Source organism: Octodon degus, unplaced genomic scaffold (assembly GCF_000260255.1).
Source record: "Octodon degus isolate 3935 unplaced genomic scaffold, OctDeg1.0 scaffold00058, whole genome shotgun sequence".
Taxonomy (NCBI): domain Eukaryota; kingdom Metazoa; phylum Chordata; class Mammalia; order Rodentia; family Octodontidae; genus Octodon; species Octodon degus.
Window position 1 is genome coordinate 5497062 of NW_004524634.1, and position 15983 is coordinate 5513044.

Genomic DNA, 15983 nt, shown 5'->3' on the forward strand with positions numbered 1-15983 from the left:
TTGCAACAAGGTAAGATTAGGCTTCTTGGAAGCAGGGCCTGTCTGGGCATGGTGGCACGTGTGTACAATCCTAGCGTTTGGGAGGCTGAGGCAGGAGGATTTCTGTGAGTTCAAGGCCAGCCTGAACTACAGAGTGAGACTCTGCCTCTAAATAAATATGTGCATATGGGGCTGGTGAGATGGCTCAGTGGTCTAAAGCACCTACTTAGAACAAGCTTAGCAGAGCACAGGGACTGCGGTTCAATCCCCCAGCACCACATGCCAGCCAGCCCTGCCCCCTGGTGGGCTGAGCTGGCCACACACACACACACACACACACACACATAAAATAAAAAATTAAAGTAAATAAATAAATACATGCATAGAAAAGCAGGGTCTGTCTGTTTCTTTTCTTTCTTCCTAGTCACTGTTGCAAGCCCAGGTGACCCTAGGATGCCTCCTCACCACTGCTTGCTGAAAACTGAACTGGTTCTGGGACTCACTTTGCCTTGTCACATAATCTTTGGGCCATGCTCTGATTCATACAACCTTTTTGCATCTGTTATCACAAGGATTATCAGCAGCAAATCCCTTTTCGTATTCTTTTCTTTCATTCACTGTATAGTTACCTTACCCCAAGCCCCTCAAGAATGAAAATATTATTTTAAAAATGTGATATAACTTCAGACATATAGAAAAATGTCAGGGAAAGCCCAAAGAACACTTATTTATTTTTCTTTCAGCTTTCCAATGGTTGCTATCTTACATTTGCCATTTATTGAACAGCCTTTCCCTATGTGTATACGTTGTTACAGACTGATTTGCATTCTCCCCAAAATTCACTGTTGGAATCCTAACCTTAGAGTGACTGTATTTAAAGTCAGGGCCTTAAAGTGATAAAGTTAAAATGAAGCTATCAGGGTGAGTTATAATCTGATTTATAAGCAAAGGAGATTAACACACACACACACACACACACACACACACACACACACACACACACGGGGGTGAGCACAGGGGTGCAGACGCCTAGAGCAAGGTGCACAGCGATGTTACGGCTCACTCATAGCACAGTGAGCAAGTAGCCAACTTCAAGAGAAGAACAAGAGTCTCAGGAGAAGCCAACCCTACCAATACCTTATCTTATAGTTCCCACCCCTGGAACTGGGAGAAAGCACATTTCTGTTGTTTAAGCCATTTAGTGGGTGGTAGTCTTTATTGTATCTCTGGCAAATGATTATATATTTGTCCCTCCTGATTTTTGTGGAGCATTTGGAAATTAGGTGCAGACACTATTTCTTTGTATCTTTGAAAGCAAATAGTGTACGTTCTCTTAATTCCACAATATCATTAGTGAGTAGCTGAATCAGAAAATTAACATCAACACAATGTTAGTAGCTTATTACGGACTTTATTCATATATTGCCAGTTGTCCCACAATACCTTTTTTTTTTTTTTTTGTATGTTAGTACAGGGTCTACAGGGTCTCACTACATAGATCCAGCATGTAGTGATCCGCCTGTGTTCAGCCTCCCAAGAGCTGGGACTACAGGCGCGCCCCAGCACACACAGTCTCAATCTCCATCTCTGGGGGTGGGGCCGGTAATGCGTCTGCCTAACTAAGCAGGCTCTTTAATCCGCTGAGCTATTTGGCCTGCCCCCACAATGCCATTTTATATCAAAAGAGAATAACAAAAAGTATACTTTTGGATGAGGGTGGGGTGCAGAATCACATGTTGCACCCAGTTGTCCTACTAAATTCTTTTAATCCAGAGCAGTTCTTTGTTTTTTATCATCTTGACATTTTCAAAGAGTACAAATGATTTATCTCAGAGAATGCCTCTCAGTTTGAGCCTGTCAGATATTTTCCCCATGAGTAGACTAAGATCTTCTAGGATTTTATGAAATTTCAGGAATATGATTTTCCCTGGACAAAGTTACGTGTCAGCTCTGTGCTCTCTTTTGTCAATGTGTAAACAAGAAATTTGCAACACATTTTAAGATACTCATTGATTTAGTAACATTGTTTTATTAAATTTTCAAATTTGTTTAAGGCTATGAAGTGATGTTCCCTCTTCAATGCACCAATATTTTTCCCCTTGCTGGTAGCATTAACTTCTACCACTCAGTTTTTATTATTAGTATTTTGCTAAAGAGATACCTTGAGCCTATGCAAGAGTGCTGTCAGATAAAATACAAGAAGCCAAGAATTTGAATTTCAGATAAATAATAAATGTTTTAAAGTATGACGTCTCAGAGCTATTGGTCAAAAATTCTAGTTAAATTGGGCGTCTTGTGTTTTTATTTGCTAGAGCTGGAAAATCCATATGTAAATCGCTCTTTTTTTTTTTTTTGTCCAATTTTCACACAATTGTTTTCACATCCAGTGATGAATCAAAAATTCATTTCTTTACTATGATTTTGTCAAATGGTGATTTTCTAATTCGACCTACATATTTTCGTTGGTATTCCATCTGTTTGTCTATCCACACCTTTAGGGAGCCCTTCCACTGCCTGGCACACTTTGCACGTTCAGACATTTGTTTAATGAATGAATGAACTCGGGCTCCTTCCATCCGGCTTCCTTGACACCAGCTACGTCAGACAGGGGCTTGACTGCCTCAATCAATCAGAACTTGCAGCCGAGGCTTTCGAGCCTTCCAGCCTCGCAGCTGGCTCTTCTTGCTCCAATCACAAGCAGCGCTCTACCGAACTTCGCTTACGTTTGATGAGTACAACCGATTGGCTTTCTCAGCTCGGGCAGGACCGATGGACAGTTAGATCGACCAATAGATGCTGGTGGAAGGCGGGGCCTGCCGCTCCGCGGTGATATAACTCCGCAGCCCGCGCGCGCGTTTGTCTCAGGGCTCCGTACCGGTGCGTGCGATGGCCGCTACCTCTATAGTGTCCGCTTTGACCGCCCGTCTGCTGAGGCCAACGCACAGCTGCCATTTTCGCCGTCGCCCTTTCCATCTCGCCACAGCTCGGTAAGTGGGTCTGGAAGCCGACCAGGGCGGAAAGCCGGGGAAACGGAGGGCGAGGGCCTCCCGGGCTGGCGAGGGGCACAGTGGGACGTCCTTCCCGAGCATCTCCTTAGCGGTGGTGGTCCCGAGAGAGGTGTGGCGGGACGACGTGTTGCCGAGCGCGGCCGCAGCCGACCACGCGGGGCGAAGACTCCGCAGGGCTCCGGGGCGCGCTCGTTTGCTTGGAAGCACGGGAAGGCTCCGGGCCAGAGCCTGCGGGCCAGAGCCTCCGGGCCAGAGCCTGCGGGCCGCCCCACCTGTGATGCCGGGTCGTGGGGAAGCGAGAGACCCATTGGAGAGCTCCGGGAGGGATTCCGGGGGAGCAGCCTTCGGCGAGCCATCCTTTGCCGGGACCCTAGCGGCGGCCAGAGTTGGTGCAGTCTGATGAAATCTCCGCGCCGGCTTGCTCGCGGGTACCGCACTTCCCTCCACCTCCTGAGGTGGGTGTGGCTCCCCTTGCTCTGGGGCTTCTTCCCCTCCAGGGACTAACTGAAAGTGGTCCCTGTGTAATTGCCAGGCTGGGTCATTTAAGGTGATAAACATCCCGAGGTTCCCTAGATCGGAGGGAGGAGAGTGAGAATTGCTTCATAGTTACCGTTTTACAAGATGAGTTCTGGAGATGGGTAATAGTGGTGGTTGCACAACATTTAATTGTCATACTGTGTATTTAATGACCATACTTAACAGTAGTCACAATGGTGAATTTCGTATCGTGTCCGTTTTACCACAATAGAAAAAATGGTTTAAAAAATGCCAGGGAAGAAGACAGGGAAAGCTATGTTTGGATTTCTTTAGGGAAGTAATTTGATTTTTCATGATCTTTCTAGACTTCAAACTTCCATTTTTAAATCCAGGTTGAAGAGGTTTGAGGGTAGGGGAGGATAAGATTTCTCTACCCATGTGCACCCTCTTTCCTGTCAACCTTTAGAGTCTGCATTGCAAGGTCCAGCACTGCGCTATTTAGCTCTTTAATGGTACCTGGTCTCTAAAACGAAAACGGGTGGATATGTTGTTGTTACTCAGTGCGAAGGCCCTGGGTTCCCAGTAAACCCCCACCACCATAGACATTTCCAAGGCATTGCTTGTTGACACGGAATGTGGGTTATAGAATATGTATTAGTGAGTCTCAGAAGAGCTACTTTGTACTTGGGACATTCAAGACTTGGGGAAAAAAAAAAAAAAGGAGCCAGGGAAATAACTCAGTAGAATAAGCGCTTGCCAAGCACAAGGGCCAGAGTTTGATCCCCGGTTCCGCAAAAAAAAAAAAAGACTTTACATAGTCTGACCCTGTCCTACCTGTCCAGTTTTGTCTTTTTGTACTGTATTTCCTTCCCATAACCCCCTCCTGGAGTGCCAGTTGCATATGCGTGTGGACCAGGCTTTTTGTAGACTTCTGATTGACACCTATAATATTTAAATGATGGAACTTGACAAAAAAAGGGGATACAGATGAATGTCCATTTTGTATCTGTGTATTCAAAGTGGTTAGGATAGATATATAGTTACATTCTCTTAATGAATAGAGGGATTTGTTCTAATGGTGTTTGTAAATAGGATATCAAGTCCGCATCTTGTACAGCAATTAACCACAAGGAAGAGTGTATGCAATTTGTTAATTATTGAAACTGTCCTACCAATTTGGTTTGAAACTGTCTCATTGCTATTTGTTTCTCAATAAAATTATGGGGGGAAATAGATATTTATGAAGAAACTTTAATTCATTATCTAAGGAGCTAGGCCAGTTTGTTTACACGCAAATGCTCTTTCACTTATCTTTCTGAACTTTCAGGGGCCAGAGGGATGGCTCGGTGGAATAAGTGCTTCCCTGGCAAGCACAAGGGTCTGAGTTCAATCCTTGGTTGGGGGAGGGTCGGGGGGTGGAATCTGAACGTTTAGGTAGGCTGCACATCTCTGAGCACTGGGAGCTATGTGTACTGTGCCCATGCGTTGCTGTTGCAGGATGTCAGGAACATAAACCTTACAGTTACTGTAGTCCAGGAGACAGAGGAGGGTAGGGGTGAGTGGACTTTGGAGGCTGATGCTTATGTTCTTTTCTTTTTCTTTCTTTCTTTCTTTCTTTCTTTCTTTCTTTCTTTCTTTCTTTCTTTCTGTTCTTATTTCTATTGTCTTTAGTTTCCTCTTCTGTATAACTGGGTTATTATAACAGCCCAGAGTAACCAAGAGTAGTGTATGTAAAAATCTCGGCAAAAGACCTACTGTTTAATGTTAGTTCCATTCCCCTTTGGATCTTTTATCACCTATTATTGGTGCCTTTAATTAGTAGTTAACAGAGCTCTTCCCAAAACAAGTTGATTGTGAGTTGTAAAATCCCTTGATGTTAGTTTTTAATGGGAAATTACTAAATTAAACTGTTATGTTTAGGGGAATTTGATGTACGGACTTGGATTTTAGTTGCAAATTTTATTGGAACAGACCTCTTGAGTTTTTCCTAATCTGTTGATTTATTGTTTTAATGGAAAATTTTCTAAATATATCTATAAAATCATTAAGTTCCTAAATAAGTCTTAGTACAGTTGTAATTTTTGGATTTCCCGTGGGACTGAGCTGAGTTTCGCATTTCTCTGTTTATTTTAGGGTACCATTCACTTTATTTGCTGTTTGGCAAAAGAAATGATAGGTTAGTGGGTTTCAACTTTGGTAAAGTGGGGGGAGACAGAGGAGGGATAAAATCTAGTTATATTATGAAAAATCTTCATTACATTGTAATTTTGTTTTTAGCGTGTGTTACTCTTTGACTTTTTAAAAGCAAATTGTCATAACATCCAGAACCTGCTTTTGGAAGCAAAGATGGGAACTTGGAACACTGGCTTCTCTCAGAACCCTGTGTCCTTAATTTTATTTAGTATTATAAATTTTAGTCCAAGTAGACTGCTACCATTTTCTCTGAGTTTACTGCTTTCAAAAGAAACTTTTTAATGAGGTGCAAGCCAAATTCTCCTCACCGACTGTGTGTTACTACTTATGATTGTATACAAGTATATCCATTATATATATTAAGGATATATGTATAAAGAACCAAAAGAATGAGAAATTAATTTTGTTGAATATATTTACCTGGCACTTTATGGTTACTTTATTCAGTGTAAATGACTCTGTTAAGCCCTTATATAAAGCAGCCTTTGACCCTAGTATTCTGGAGTTGGGAATGTATTTTGGCTGAAGGTGGCTACTCTAGGTTCTCATATAGATCAGGAACGTTGCCAGGGGTGTTTGTGTCAGCAAAGCCCCTTTCATGAAGTCTTCTTCAATGCTAGTTGTGAAATGGATTTGTAAGTATCAACATGTCTTCATTTCTGTAGTGTACCATGCGTGTACGTTAAATGGTGTTATATATTTTGTGCCTTGCTACTATCACTATGTAAAATTTGCATAAAAGTACTTTGCTAAAAATGAGATTTTAATCTCTCACAAGGTACATTATAGATTAACATAAAGTTTAGATATAATTTTGTGTGATATTTAAGGCACTGAGTTTTGGTTTAAAGTAGATATTTTGATCACAATGAAAATAAAAAGCAGGCACTGAAGACTTTATAGAACTTTGAAATTCCATTTTAAGTACAGATGATCTTGAGAATGGATCCTGTTTAATCACAGGAGCTATCAAATTCTTGATGTTATCTCTGAGAAGTGAACATGTGCTATAAGGGGAAATGGACATTTCATTGGTTTTGAAGTTGGAGCAGTGCTTGTGAGAAACAGTTCTAAAGGGAAAAAACCGGTTCTTACTTGACCTTTTGTCTTAAGGGTAGACTTTTTTTTTTAATAACATTTTGCTGCAAGATCATGTGTGGAAACAAGAACTAGAAATCCTCACATTTTTATCTCCATGTTTTAGACCTAGAAATTTTTTTAACCAGTTCTCTGGAAATCCAAGACAACTTTGCAAAGCCAGGAACAGAGTTGTGGGGGCCTGGGGTTCCTAGATCCTGGGGTTTTTTGCTGCCCCACTCCCAACAGCAGTCTTCTGACCCTTTGGCCTAGTCATCTCTCATTGAGGTGACTGCTCTCCTCCCATCTCTGTTTCTTTCTGGCTCTTTCCTCTGCTGCTCTCATCAGATCCTCTGCGGCCCTAGCTTGAAGCCCCTCAGGAGGATCTCTTTCTTACTGGTCCATTCACTTCCACTGCTCCTAGTGGGCCAAGCTTTTCCCTAGCTGGACTCATGGCCAGCCTGGAGATTGTCCTTGGCGTGAGGCTGTTGGTCTGTGAGCTGTGGGTGGACTGTGGGGTCCTAGGGCAGAGAGCACTGCCATCTGGAAGGAGGATCCTCTCTTACCAGGACAGTCTTCCTTCCCCCCAGGGACTGTTAGCAGCACTCAGCATTTTCAGGTTTGACTTTAAAATGTAGTGTTCATTGTTCTAACTACATGCCATAATTTATATATAGTCAGATCTATAACGAAGTATAGGTGGAAATTGGGGGGAAATTGCATTGATACTAAACCTGTGCAGACTTTTTTTACCTTGTCATTTTTTCCATAATAATATTTAACAAGTATTTACCTAGATTTGCATTGTATTAGGTATTATAAGTAATTTAGAGATAATTTAAAGTATGGAGGCAATTCTAGAACCCATGCTTCACAGGTACTGAGGACAGCTATGTTCAAAAGCACCATGAAAATAAAAAGCCAGTGGACTCAAGAGGAAACAATTTGAAACTTGGCTGCATAAAACACAGACTACAAGGAGCACATCAGCTTTTAGAATAAACTTTAAACCTCATAGTATTAAAGGACCAAAGAAATGCAGGTTGAAACATGGAAACCTTTTGGCAATGATCAGAAGGCACCAATGCACTACTAAGAGCCTAGACTAATATAGCACCACCAGGCTAGACCTGTAATCAATCCTAGGACTCTAGAACTCAAGGAGACCCTGTCTCAAAATGAATGCATAAATAAATAAATAAATAAATAAATGTTTTTAAAAGGTTGGGGCTGTAGCTCTATGTACAGGCCCTGGATTCAGTCCCTCCTTCTGAACATCAGCCTGTTAATCAATCTGTCCTTCGGTTGCCCCTCAGATTAGGCACTGTGTATTTTCATCTGAACTTTAAATGCTGGGGTGTTTAGCAACAGCTCTGTGTAGTTTGAGCTTTATTTTTTACAGAAATTCAAGCTATTTTTTTTGTGACTGTTGCCTGTTGTAGAAATGAAGCTGTTGTCATTTCTGGAAGGAAACTCGCCCAGCAGATCAAGCAGGAGGTGCGGCAGGAGGTGGAAGAGTGGGTGGCCACAGGCAACAAGAGGCCGCACCTGAGCGTGGTTCTGGTTGGCGAGAATCCTGCAAGTCACTCGTATGTTCTCAACAAGACCAGGGCAGCTGCAGATGTGGGTAAGCATCACCGTCAGCCTCCACTGCGTTCACTTGAGGTTAGCCTTGATGCCAACTCCACTGTAATTTCTGACTTCCTAGAAAACCCTAGCAGAGGCAGCCAACATGACTGAACTATATCCAAATCTCTGTCTTGAGGAAATTAGACCCTGTCTGCTGGGGAGGCTTAGGGAGCAGGACAGGAGGCATCCTGGGTGTTGTCTGGAATAGAAGCTAAATTGTGTTCTGAGCCTTAACATTTCACAAGTGACCCTGAACACATTTGTTCTTCTTGAGTAATAATGAGAGTCTCTGACTTGGGCATTTGCGGTTGAAAGCTGTAAATGGGGGAGAAGGGGAGATTAAGCTATAGGGTGTTTGGAGACCTCTGTGATGTGGTTAAACAGTCATAGATTTGAGGGAAGTGACTGAATGAATTCTGGGAAAATGCTTTCGATTTTATCACTGGTTGTTTCCAAAGCTCATCCTACATACAGTTAGAAGTTGTTTGGCTGGGTGTGGGTGATGGGAGGTTTGTAGGTCTCAAAGTATTGCAAAGTATCCTGTGACTACAGTCTCAATGTGCGCCTGTCTGATGTTTGTGCCCCAGTGCCCCTTCTTATGTGGGGGCTCAGAGTTCCTGGCCCCTGAGCCCTTGGTTTCCTCTGGGGTTTTTTTTGTTTTGTTTTGTTTTGTTTTTTTGGCGGAACCGGGGATTGAACTTAGGCCTTGTGCTTGCCAGGCAAGCGCTTTTTCTACTGAGCCATCTCCCCGGCCCCTCCTCTGTTGTTGATCACTGAGCACCAACGCCTTGTGCCCTTGTCTAGAAGCCTCTGGAAAATAGCAGATCACAACTTTTTTAAAAAAGACCTTGGGAATTAGCATGGTGCAGTGGAAAGAACATGAAATTTGTAATGAGAAAGATTATGTCACTGGCCAGCTTACTCTGTGTGGCCTTACTCTCCTTGTTTGTAAAACAAGATTAATAAGGATTGTATAGAATAATGTATACAAAGTGTTGAGCTCGTCTGCTATATTTTTATATGTGAAGTTAGTTTTTTAGCTATCAGAGTGGAGGCAATGTGAAAAAAAAAAGGAGCAGTGCTCATTTAGTACCTCTGTATTTCTTTAATAACAGGAATCAACAGTGAGACCATTGTGAAACCAGCTTCAATTTCAGAGGAAGAGCTGTTGAATTTGATCAACAAACTCAATAACGATGAAAACGTAGATGGCCTCCTTGTTCAGCTGCCTCTCCCGGGTGAGTCTTGGTCTTCACCAGTTGCACTGACTCCTGAGCAGTGGAGGAACCTGGCTGCTCTCTGTGCCTGACCCTTCCCTCACCAGGGTGTGCTACAGGGCAAGGCAAACTCAAAAGCCTGAGTATTTTATTAGAAATGGGACAGACCTACTCAGAGTACCTATTGGTCCCTGGTTTGATATTGAGATCTGGATACAAAGGACAGAGGAGAGAGGCATTGGTTTTGGGCTTTGCGTAATATGAGTTCCTTCCTTGTAGATTAAAAAGTGCAGCAGGGGGGGCCGGGGAGATGGCTCAGTAGGATAAGTGCTTGCCTGGCAAGCGGAAGGGCCTGAGTTCAATCCCTGGTTCAACCAAAGAAACAAAAACAAAAGTGCAGCAGGGAGGCAAGTCTGCAGGGAAAGTAGTTTTGCATAACAAGCCACTGCTGGAGTCCTTCACCTCTAACTGCTTAACAGTGATTAAGGCCAATGCTCTAACTTCTTTTTCAGAGCATATTGATGAGAGGAAGATCTGCAATGCTGTATCTCCAGACAAGGACGTTGATGGCTTTCATGTAATTAATGTGGGGCGGATGTGTTTGGACCAGTATTCCATGTTGCCAGCCACCCCGTGGGGTGTATGGGAAATAATTAAGCGAACTGGTAGGTATAGCTCAGAACTGTGTCTGTGTTTATTATAAAAGCAAAAAAAAAGCAAAAAAAAAATAAAAAAAAAAAAATAAAAGCAGTACAAGTCGAACATCCCTGAGGAGCTTTATGAGCCTTGATTTTTTTTTGGTATTGAGAATTGAACATATGACCTTGTGCTTACCAGGCAGGTGCTGTGACACTGAACTATATCCCTGGCCCCCATTGTTGAATTTTGGCTTAGGGATGTTTTATTGGTAAAGTCTGTACACACAGCACCAAATCTGAAAATGTCTGAAATCTGAAACACTGCTGGGCCCAAGTGTTTCAGGTAAGGGGTATTCAATCTATATTTGCAAGTTGTAAAAATTGCTACAGTACTGAAGAGTAGAACCCCATCCCACTGGGGTCATCTGACTTCTTTAAGCATTTATTAGAAGAGTGGCACTACTTTTTTTTAATGTGTGTGTGTATATTATTTGTTTGTTTGTGTCCGTAGGCATTCCTACCCTAGGGAAGAATGTAGTTGTGGCTGGAAGGTCAAAAAATGTTGGAATGCCCATTGCAATGTTACTGCACACAGATGGGGCACACGAACGACCTGGAGGTAAGGAAACTGCTTTCAGAACAGTGTCTTCTCCCTGTGTGGAGGAAGTATCCATGGTGCGGTGACTTTGTGGTACTCTATATTGCTTGTAATTCCATTGAAGTTACTCAGAGAGTAACCTTTGTACGGAAGCAGTACTTATCACCCAAGTATTTACTGTTCGTTTGTTATAGAACTAGCCCCAGAAATAAATTTGAGTTTTGAGGAAAGCCTGGATTGAGGGTAAGAAGCAGTTCTTATTTGAAGTGAGTGTCCTGTTCTGGGTCACTTGGTAGAAAAAAATTTAGACTGTTGTGAGGGGTTTACTCTATGGCTGCAATTGGCATGCCAAGTTCTCTTCTTGTCATTTGCCTAAGGAGCCCTTATAAATCACTTATTACGTATCATTTTTTAAATTTTAAGTTTTATTAGGACATGCATCTGGATATCATGATTACATTCACTGAGTGATTCTAGTGATAATTTTGCTTTAAAAAGGTAAAATTCTTTTTTCTTTGTTTTTTGAAATAAGGTCTTGCTATATGTAGTTCAGGTTGGCCTTGAACCCACAGCAATCCTCTTGCCTCAGCCTCCCAAGTGTTGGGATTTAAAAAGGTGAAATTCTTGACAGGCTATGAAATAGGAAGAGGAATATGATAAGAAATAAATTTAATTTACTAAAGTGAATTTAATATATATATTTAATATATTATAAATTTAATGTATATATATATATAATTTCAAAGGATACAGGTATAGAACCAATGAGTAAAAAGCTATGTTGAATGTTAAACAATGAATGACAGCTGTCTAGAAAATATGATATGAGCATTAAATCACCTATTTTTCAGAGATGTTATGTTTCTATAATGCTTTCCTGCTTGAGAACTAAACCAGACCCAGCCTCCATTCAAAACTAAAACATGTACCTTTTTCTTCATAGGTGATGCCACTGTTACAATATCTCATCGCTACACTCCTAAAGAACAACTGAAGAAACACACAATTCTTGCAGATATTGTAGTGTCTGCTGCAGGTAAGCACTCAGGGAGGCGGTGTGGAATATCTACTGCAGCGGAGAGAGGGTGTGCCTCTCGTGCCATTGCATTCACCTTTCCCCGAATAACGACTCTTTGAGCTGTCTACCATGAGGATATTGGAGGGCTGGTGAGATGGCTCAGTGGTCTAAAGCACCTACTTAGAACAAGCTTAGGAAAGCACAGGGACCGCGGTTCAATCCCCCAGCACCACATGCCAGCCAGCCCCGCCCCCTGGTGGGCTGAGCTGGACACACACACACACACACAAATAAATAAAGTTAAAAAAAAAAAAAAAAAGATATTGGATGTGGCATTCCATTACAGCCTACATTGGTGTAGGTTGTTGCTACCACCTCAAAAGACTTCTATTTGCCACATGAAATTTAAATGGCTCCTTCATTAATATCTTTCATAATTTTTTTTTTTTCTTCTCAGTATAGGAGATTAAACCCAGGGAGCTACATCCCCAATCCTTGTTTAATCTTTTTAAATCAGGATCTCTTTAAATTACTGAGATGCTAGGCTGGGCTGAAGCTTAAGATCCTCTTGCCTCACCCTCCCGGAGTGCTGAGATTACAGGCATATGCCACCACTCTCACCTATGTAAGTTTTTATGAAACATGATAACTACTGTTTTCAGGTCAACATGATAATTACTGTTTTCAGGTCAACATGATAATTACTGTTTTCTGACCAGTGGATATTTTGTTTTGTATTTTTGAGGGAGGTTGAGGCTAGCCTTGAACTCACTATAGTGCAAGCTGGCTATATCATCATCCAATTCGTGAGGATTCTCCTGTCTCAGCTTCCTGAGTGCTAGGATTATAGGTGTGCACTGTATATATACTAGAGATTGAACCTAGGGATTTCACCTGAGTTAACATCCCCAGCCTTTGCTTATCTTTTCTCTTTTGAGACAGAGTTCTGCTAAGTTACCAGCCTGGCCTTACCTTGCTGTCCTGCCTCAGCTTCACAGAGTGCTGGGATTACAAGTGTAGCCGCCGCACGCAGCTGGAAGCTTCTTTCTGGTATTAAATTGGTCCTTCCTGTCTCCGTTGCCAGGCATTCCAAATCTGATCACAGCAGATATGATCAAGGAGGGAGCGGCAGTCATTGATGTGGGAATAAACAGAATTCAAGATCCTATAACTTCTAAACCAAAGTTGGTGGGAGATGTGGATTTTGAAGGTAAATGGTGTAATTGTTTAAAGACATGTATTAGTAAGTACTACTTTGAATGAACATTTAGGTCAGATCTTTCAGTAAGATATTTATCTTAATTTTGCACTGATAATCTTATCTCTAGCTTTCAGTTTCTGTTAAAGCACTCAGACCTGATTCTAGGTAACCAGGTATTTTCCTCTTAAGATCAGGTTAAGGGCCGGGGATGTGGCTTAGTGGCACAGTACCTGCCTGGCAAGTACAGGTTCTGAGTTCAATTCCCAGTACCAAAAAAAGAAAAAAAAAATCAGGTTAAATAAAAATGTTACTTTTACTTTCAAGGAATTACTTTACTTGGTGCTTTGGGCAAATTATACATAAAAAAATTTCAAATGTTATAGGCAAGTATGGAAGTAGTGTTTACTATATTAGTATTGTACCTCCATGTAATTAACCTGTTGAATTTAATCTTTTTAATGTGGAGGGAAATTATGGTTGGTAAACTGCTGGGTTATTAGATATATAAATAGTGAGCTGCATATTATATGTTTGTTTCATTAGTGTGTTCAAAAACTTCTACTCTCGAGATATGTAGATGTGTTTGAGGTTAACAAAGGTGCTCATTTATTGCTTTTTTTTGTATGATGCTTTTTTTTTTTTTTTTTTTTTTCTGAACCGGGGATTGAACTCAGACCCTTGCGCTTGCCAGGGAAGCACTTATTCCACTGAGCCATCTCCCCAGCCCTGTATGATGCTTTTTTAATATGCTGAAATACAAATATGTGCATGGCCTTTGCCATTACTGAGCAGACTGTCTTGTTTCTATGTAGAGGTCAAGAAGAAGGCCAGTTACATCACTCCAGTCCCTGGGGGTGTTGGTCCCATGACAGTGGCAATGCTAATGAAGAATACCATTATCGCTGCAAAAAAAGTGCTGAGGCCTGAAGAGCGGGAAGTGCTGAAGTCAAAAGAGCTTGGGGTGGCCACCAATTAACTGTGCATCTGCCACGCCATGAACAGTATTGCAAGCCAGCCAAGAAGCAAAGCAGGCCAATAGAAATGCAAGACTTTTATTTATTCTGCGGAAATGATTTAAAATATGCTTTGTATTTATTGAAAGCTTAAGTGGGTGGTTGCGTGTGCACATGGCTTTGCAGGACTCGCCAGGAGCACTCAGTCCTGCTGGATCACAAGATCCAGCCTTAAGAAGCCATTAACTTAGTGATTAACATTGGAGACACCGTCACGGCACATTGAGAATGGATGCTTAACTTCATTGAGCCACTTAAGTTAAAAATTTGCCTTTTCTAGTATTGCATTTCCCAAGTGCTATTCCAATAAGAGTTGATACTCATTTTAGGTTCTAAGCCTTTTGAGATCAACTAGTCAAACCAAAGGAAAAATGTTGCAAGAGAAAACCAGGAAAAAGGTGAAAAGGAGGAAATGGTGGTAATTGAATAGAAGAAGAAAATTAACTTCTGTACATAATGATCAGTAACCAAATTTATCTGAAGAGGACCAGATTGGCTGAGGAAAAAGAAAAAACTACATGTTACTACTGGTTGTCTTTTTGTGGCTTAGTCAGTGGGGAAATGTCTAGGGTTGTCCCATTTGCTGCTGCCCCCGTTTTATGTACATTACTCTTTGGTGAGTTCTCCCCATTTTAGTTTTCTAGGATTGAGAGGCTTGTTTTATAAGTTATTTGTGTGTCATATTTGGCTTTTGCTACATCCTTAAACTTCATTGTTCAATTTTTGTATTGTTAGGGGTGTCTGTATGGTTGCTTGGTATACTTTGAAACCTATTTTTGAAAAACAAAACTTGGGCTTGATAATCATTAGGGCAGCTTGTATAAGTATGCAACTCACTTTTCCACCAAAGAATTGTCAGCAGCTGCCTGCTTTTCTTTCATGTAACTGTTAGCTTTCCTGAAAGATTTCTATGAGCTTGAGTTATTGACTTTAATTGGACTTTCTGATAAAGGGTTGTTTTTTGGTTTTGTTTTTTAAATAAAATGTATCTGGTGTGAAATGAGTTTCTGAAATACTGTGTCTTCCCATTATCTTTCTTGTGATCTAATTTTTTTCCTCATTGCCAAAATGTAGTTATTACTACACATTTGGTAACACTCAACCTATAAGCTTAAACAAACTGGTTTAAAGAGCTATGGTGAAACCAGTCTGGTCCTTTCATATCCCAGCAGGAAGTGCCAAGCCAGGAGCTTAATCTCTTAGCATGTATTCAAGTGATTCTGAATATTTTTTCCCCCCCGAGTGGTAAATTTTTATTAACTTCCATTGACATTTTCAATTTTGTCTGCCAAGTTCTTTTTTTTTTTTTTTTTTGATCTGTAGAATTTATTACAGAATATAGTGTTGGGAAACAAAAGCAGACTACCTTAATGTGTCAAATTTGTAAACTTGTTAAATAAAAATTTTTGACCCAAGCCACACAAAAGAGATAACAAAATCTACTCTGAAAATCAAGGCAATTACAAAGTGATTACTTGGTGACTCTCTATCTTGCCTCATAGACCCAAGAAGGGTGCTGTCCCCAGTAAGCATACAGGTAGTTGCTGACAACCACACAGCAATGCAGTGAATTCTCTACTATTTAGGGAAACATTGGGATAATCAATAAATTCCTTGGTACATTATTTATTCATCCCTTCCAAGTAACTATTAATGAGATTAGTTTGGAAAGATGATTTTTTTTTTCAGTCCAGAAAGTCAGTGGAGTCCCATTGGCTATGGGATAATCAGAACTGATTAATGGACAATGGATATAAATTAGTAGGCTTGGAAATCAATCTTACTTTGAATTTGCATGTGCTAATCAATGGCACAGAATTAAACAAGAATCAGTTAAGAATTTCTGGAATGTACACCAATGCCAAGTGACCGCATCACAGTTTTTCCTACTATGATGGCTCCTTGATTAAGATAAAAGACATTAAAAGGATTGCA

The 15983-nt window shown here is 41.1% G+C and overlaps 1 protein-coding gene across 1 annotated transcript; it reads left to right on the plus strand.

The window, feature by feature from the left end:
* The first annotated feature begins 2844 nt into the window (after positions 1-2844).
* Mthfd2 (methylenetetrahydrofolate dehydrogenase (NADP+ dependent) 2, methenyltetrahydrofolate cyclohydrolase) lies at positions 2845-15349 on the plus strand. The gene is made up of 8 exons (XM_004634105.2): positions 2845-2966; positions 8177-8361; positions 9479-9601; positions 10093-10245; positions 10730-10837; positions 11760-11852; positions 12919-13044; positions 13848-15349. Exons 1-8 carry the CDS (start codon positions 2866-2868, stop codon positions 14009-14011), a joined length of 1053 nt encoding a protein of 350 aa, XP_004634162.1. The 5' UTR covers positions 2845-2865; the 3' UTR covers positions 14012-15349.
* Positions 15350-15983: the final 634 nt, after the last annotated feature.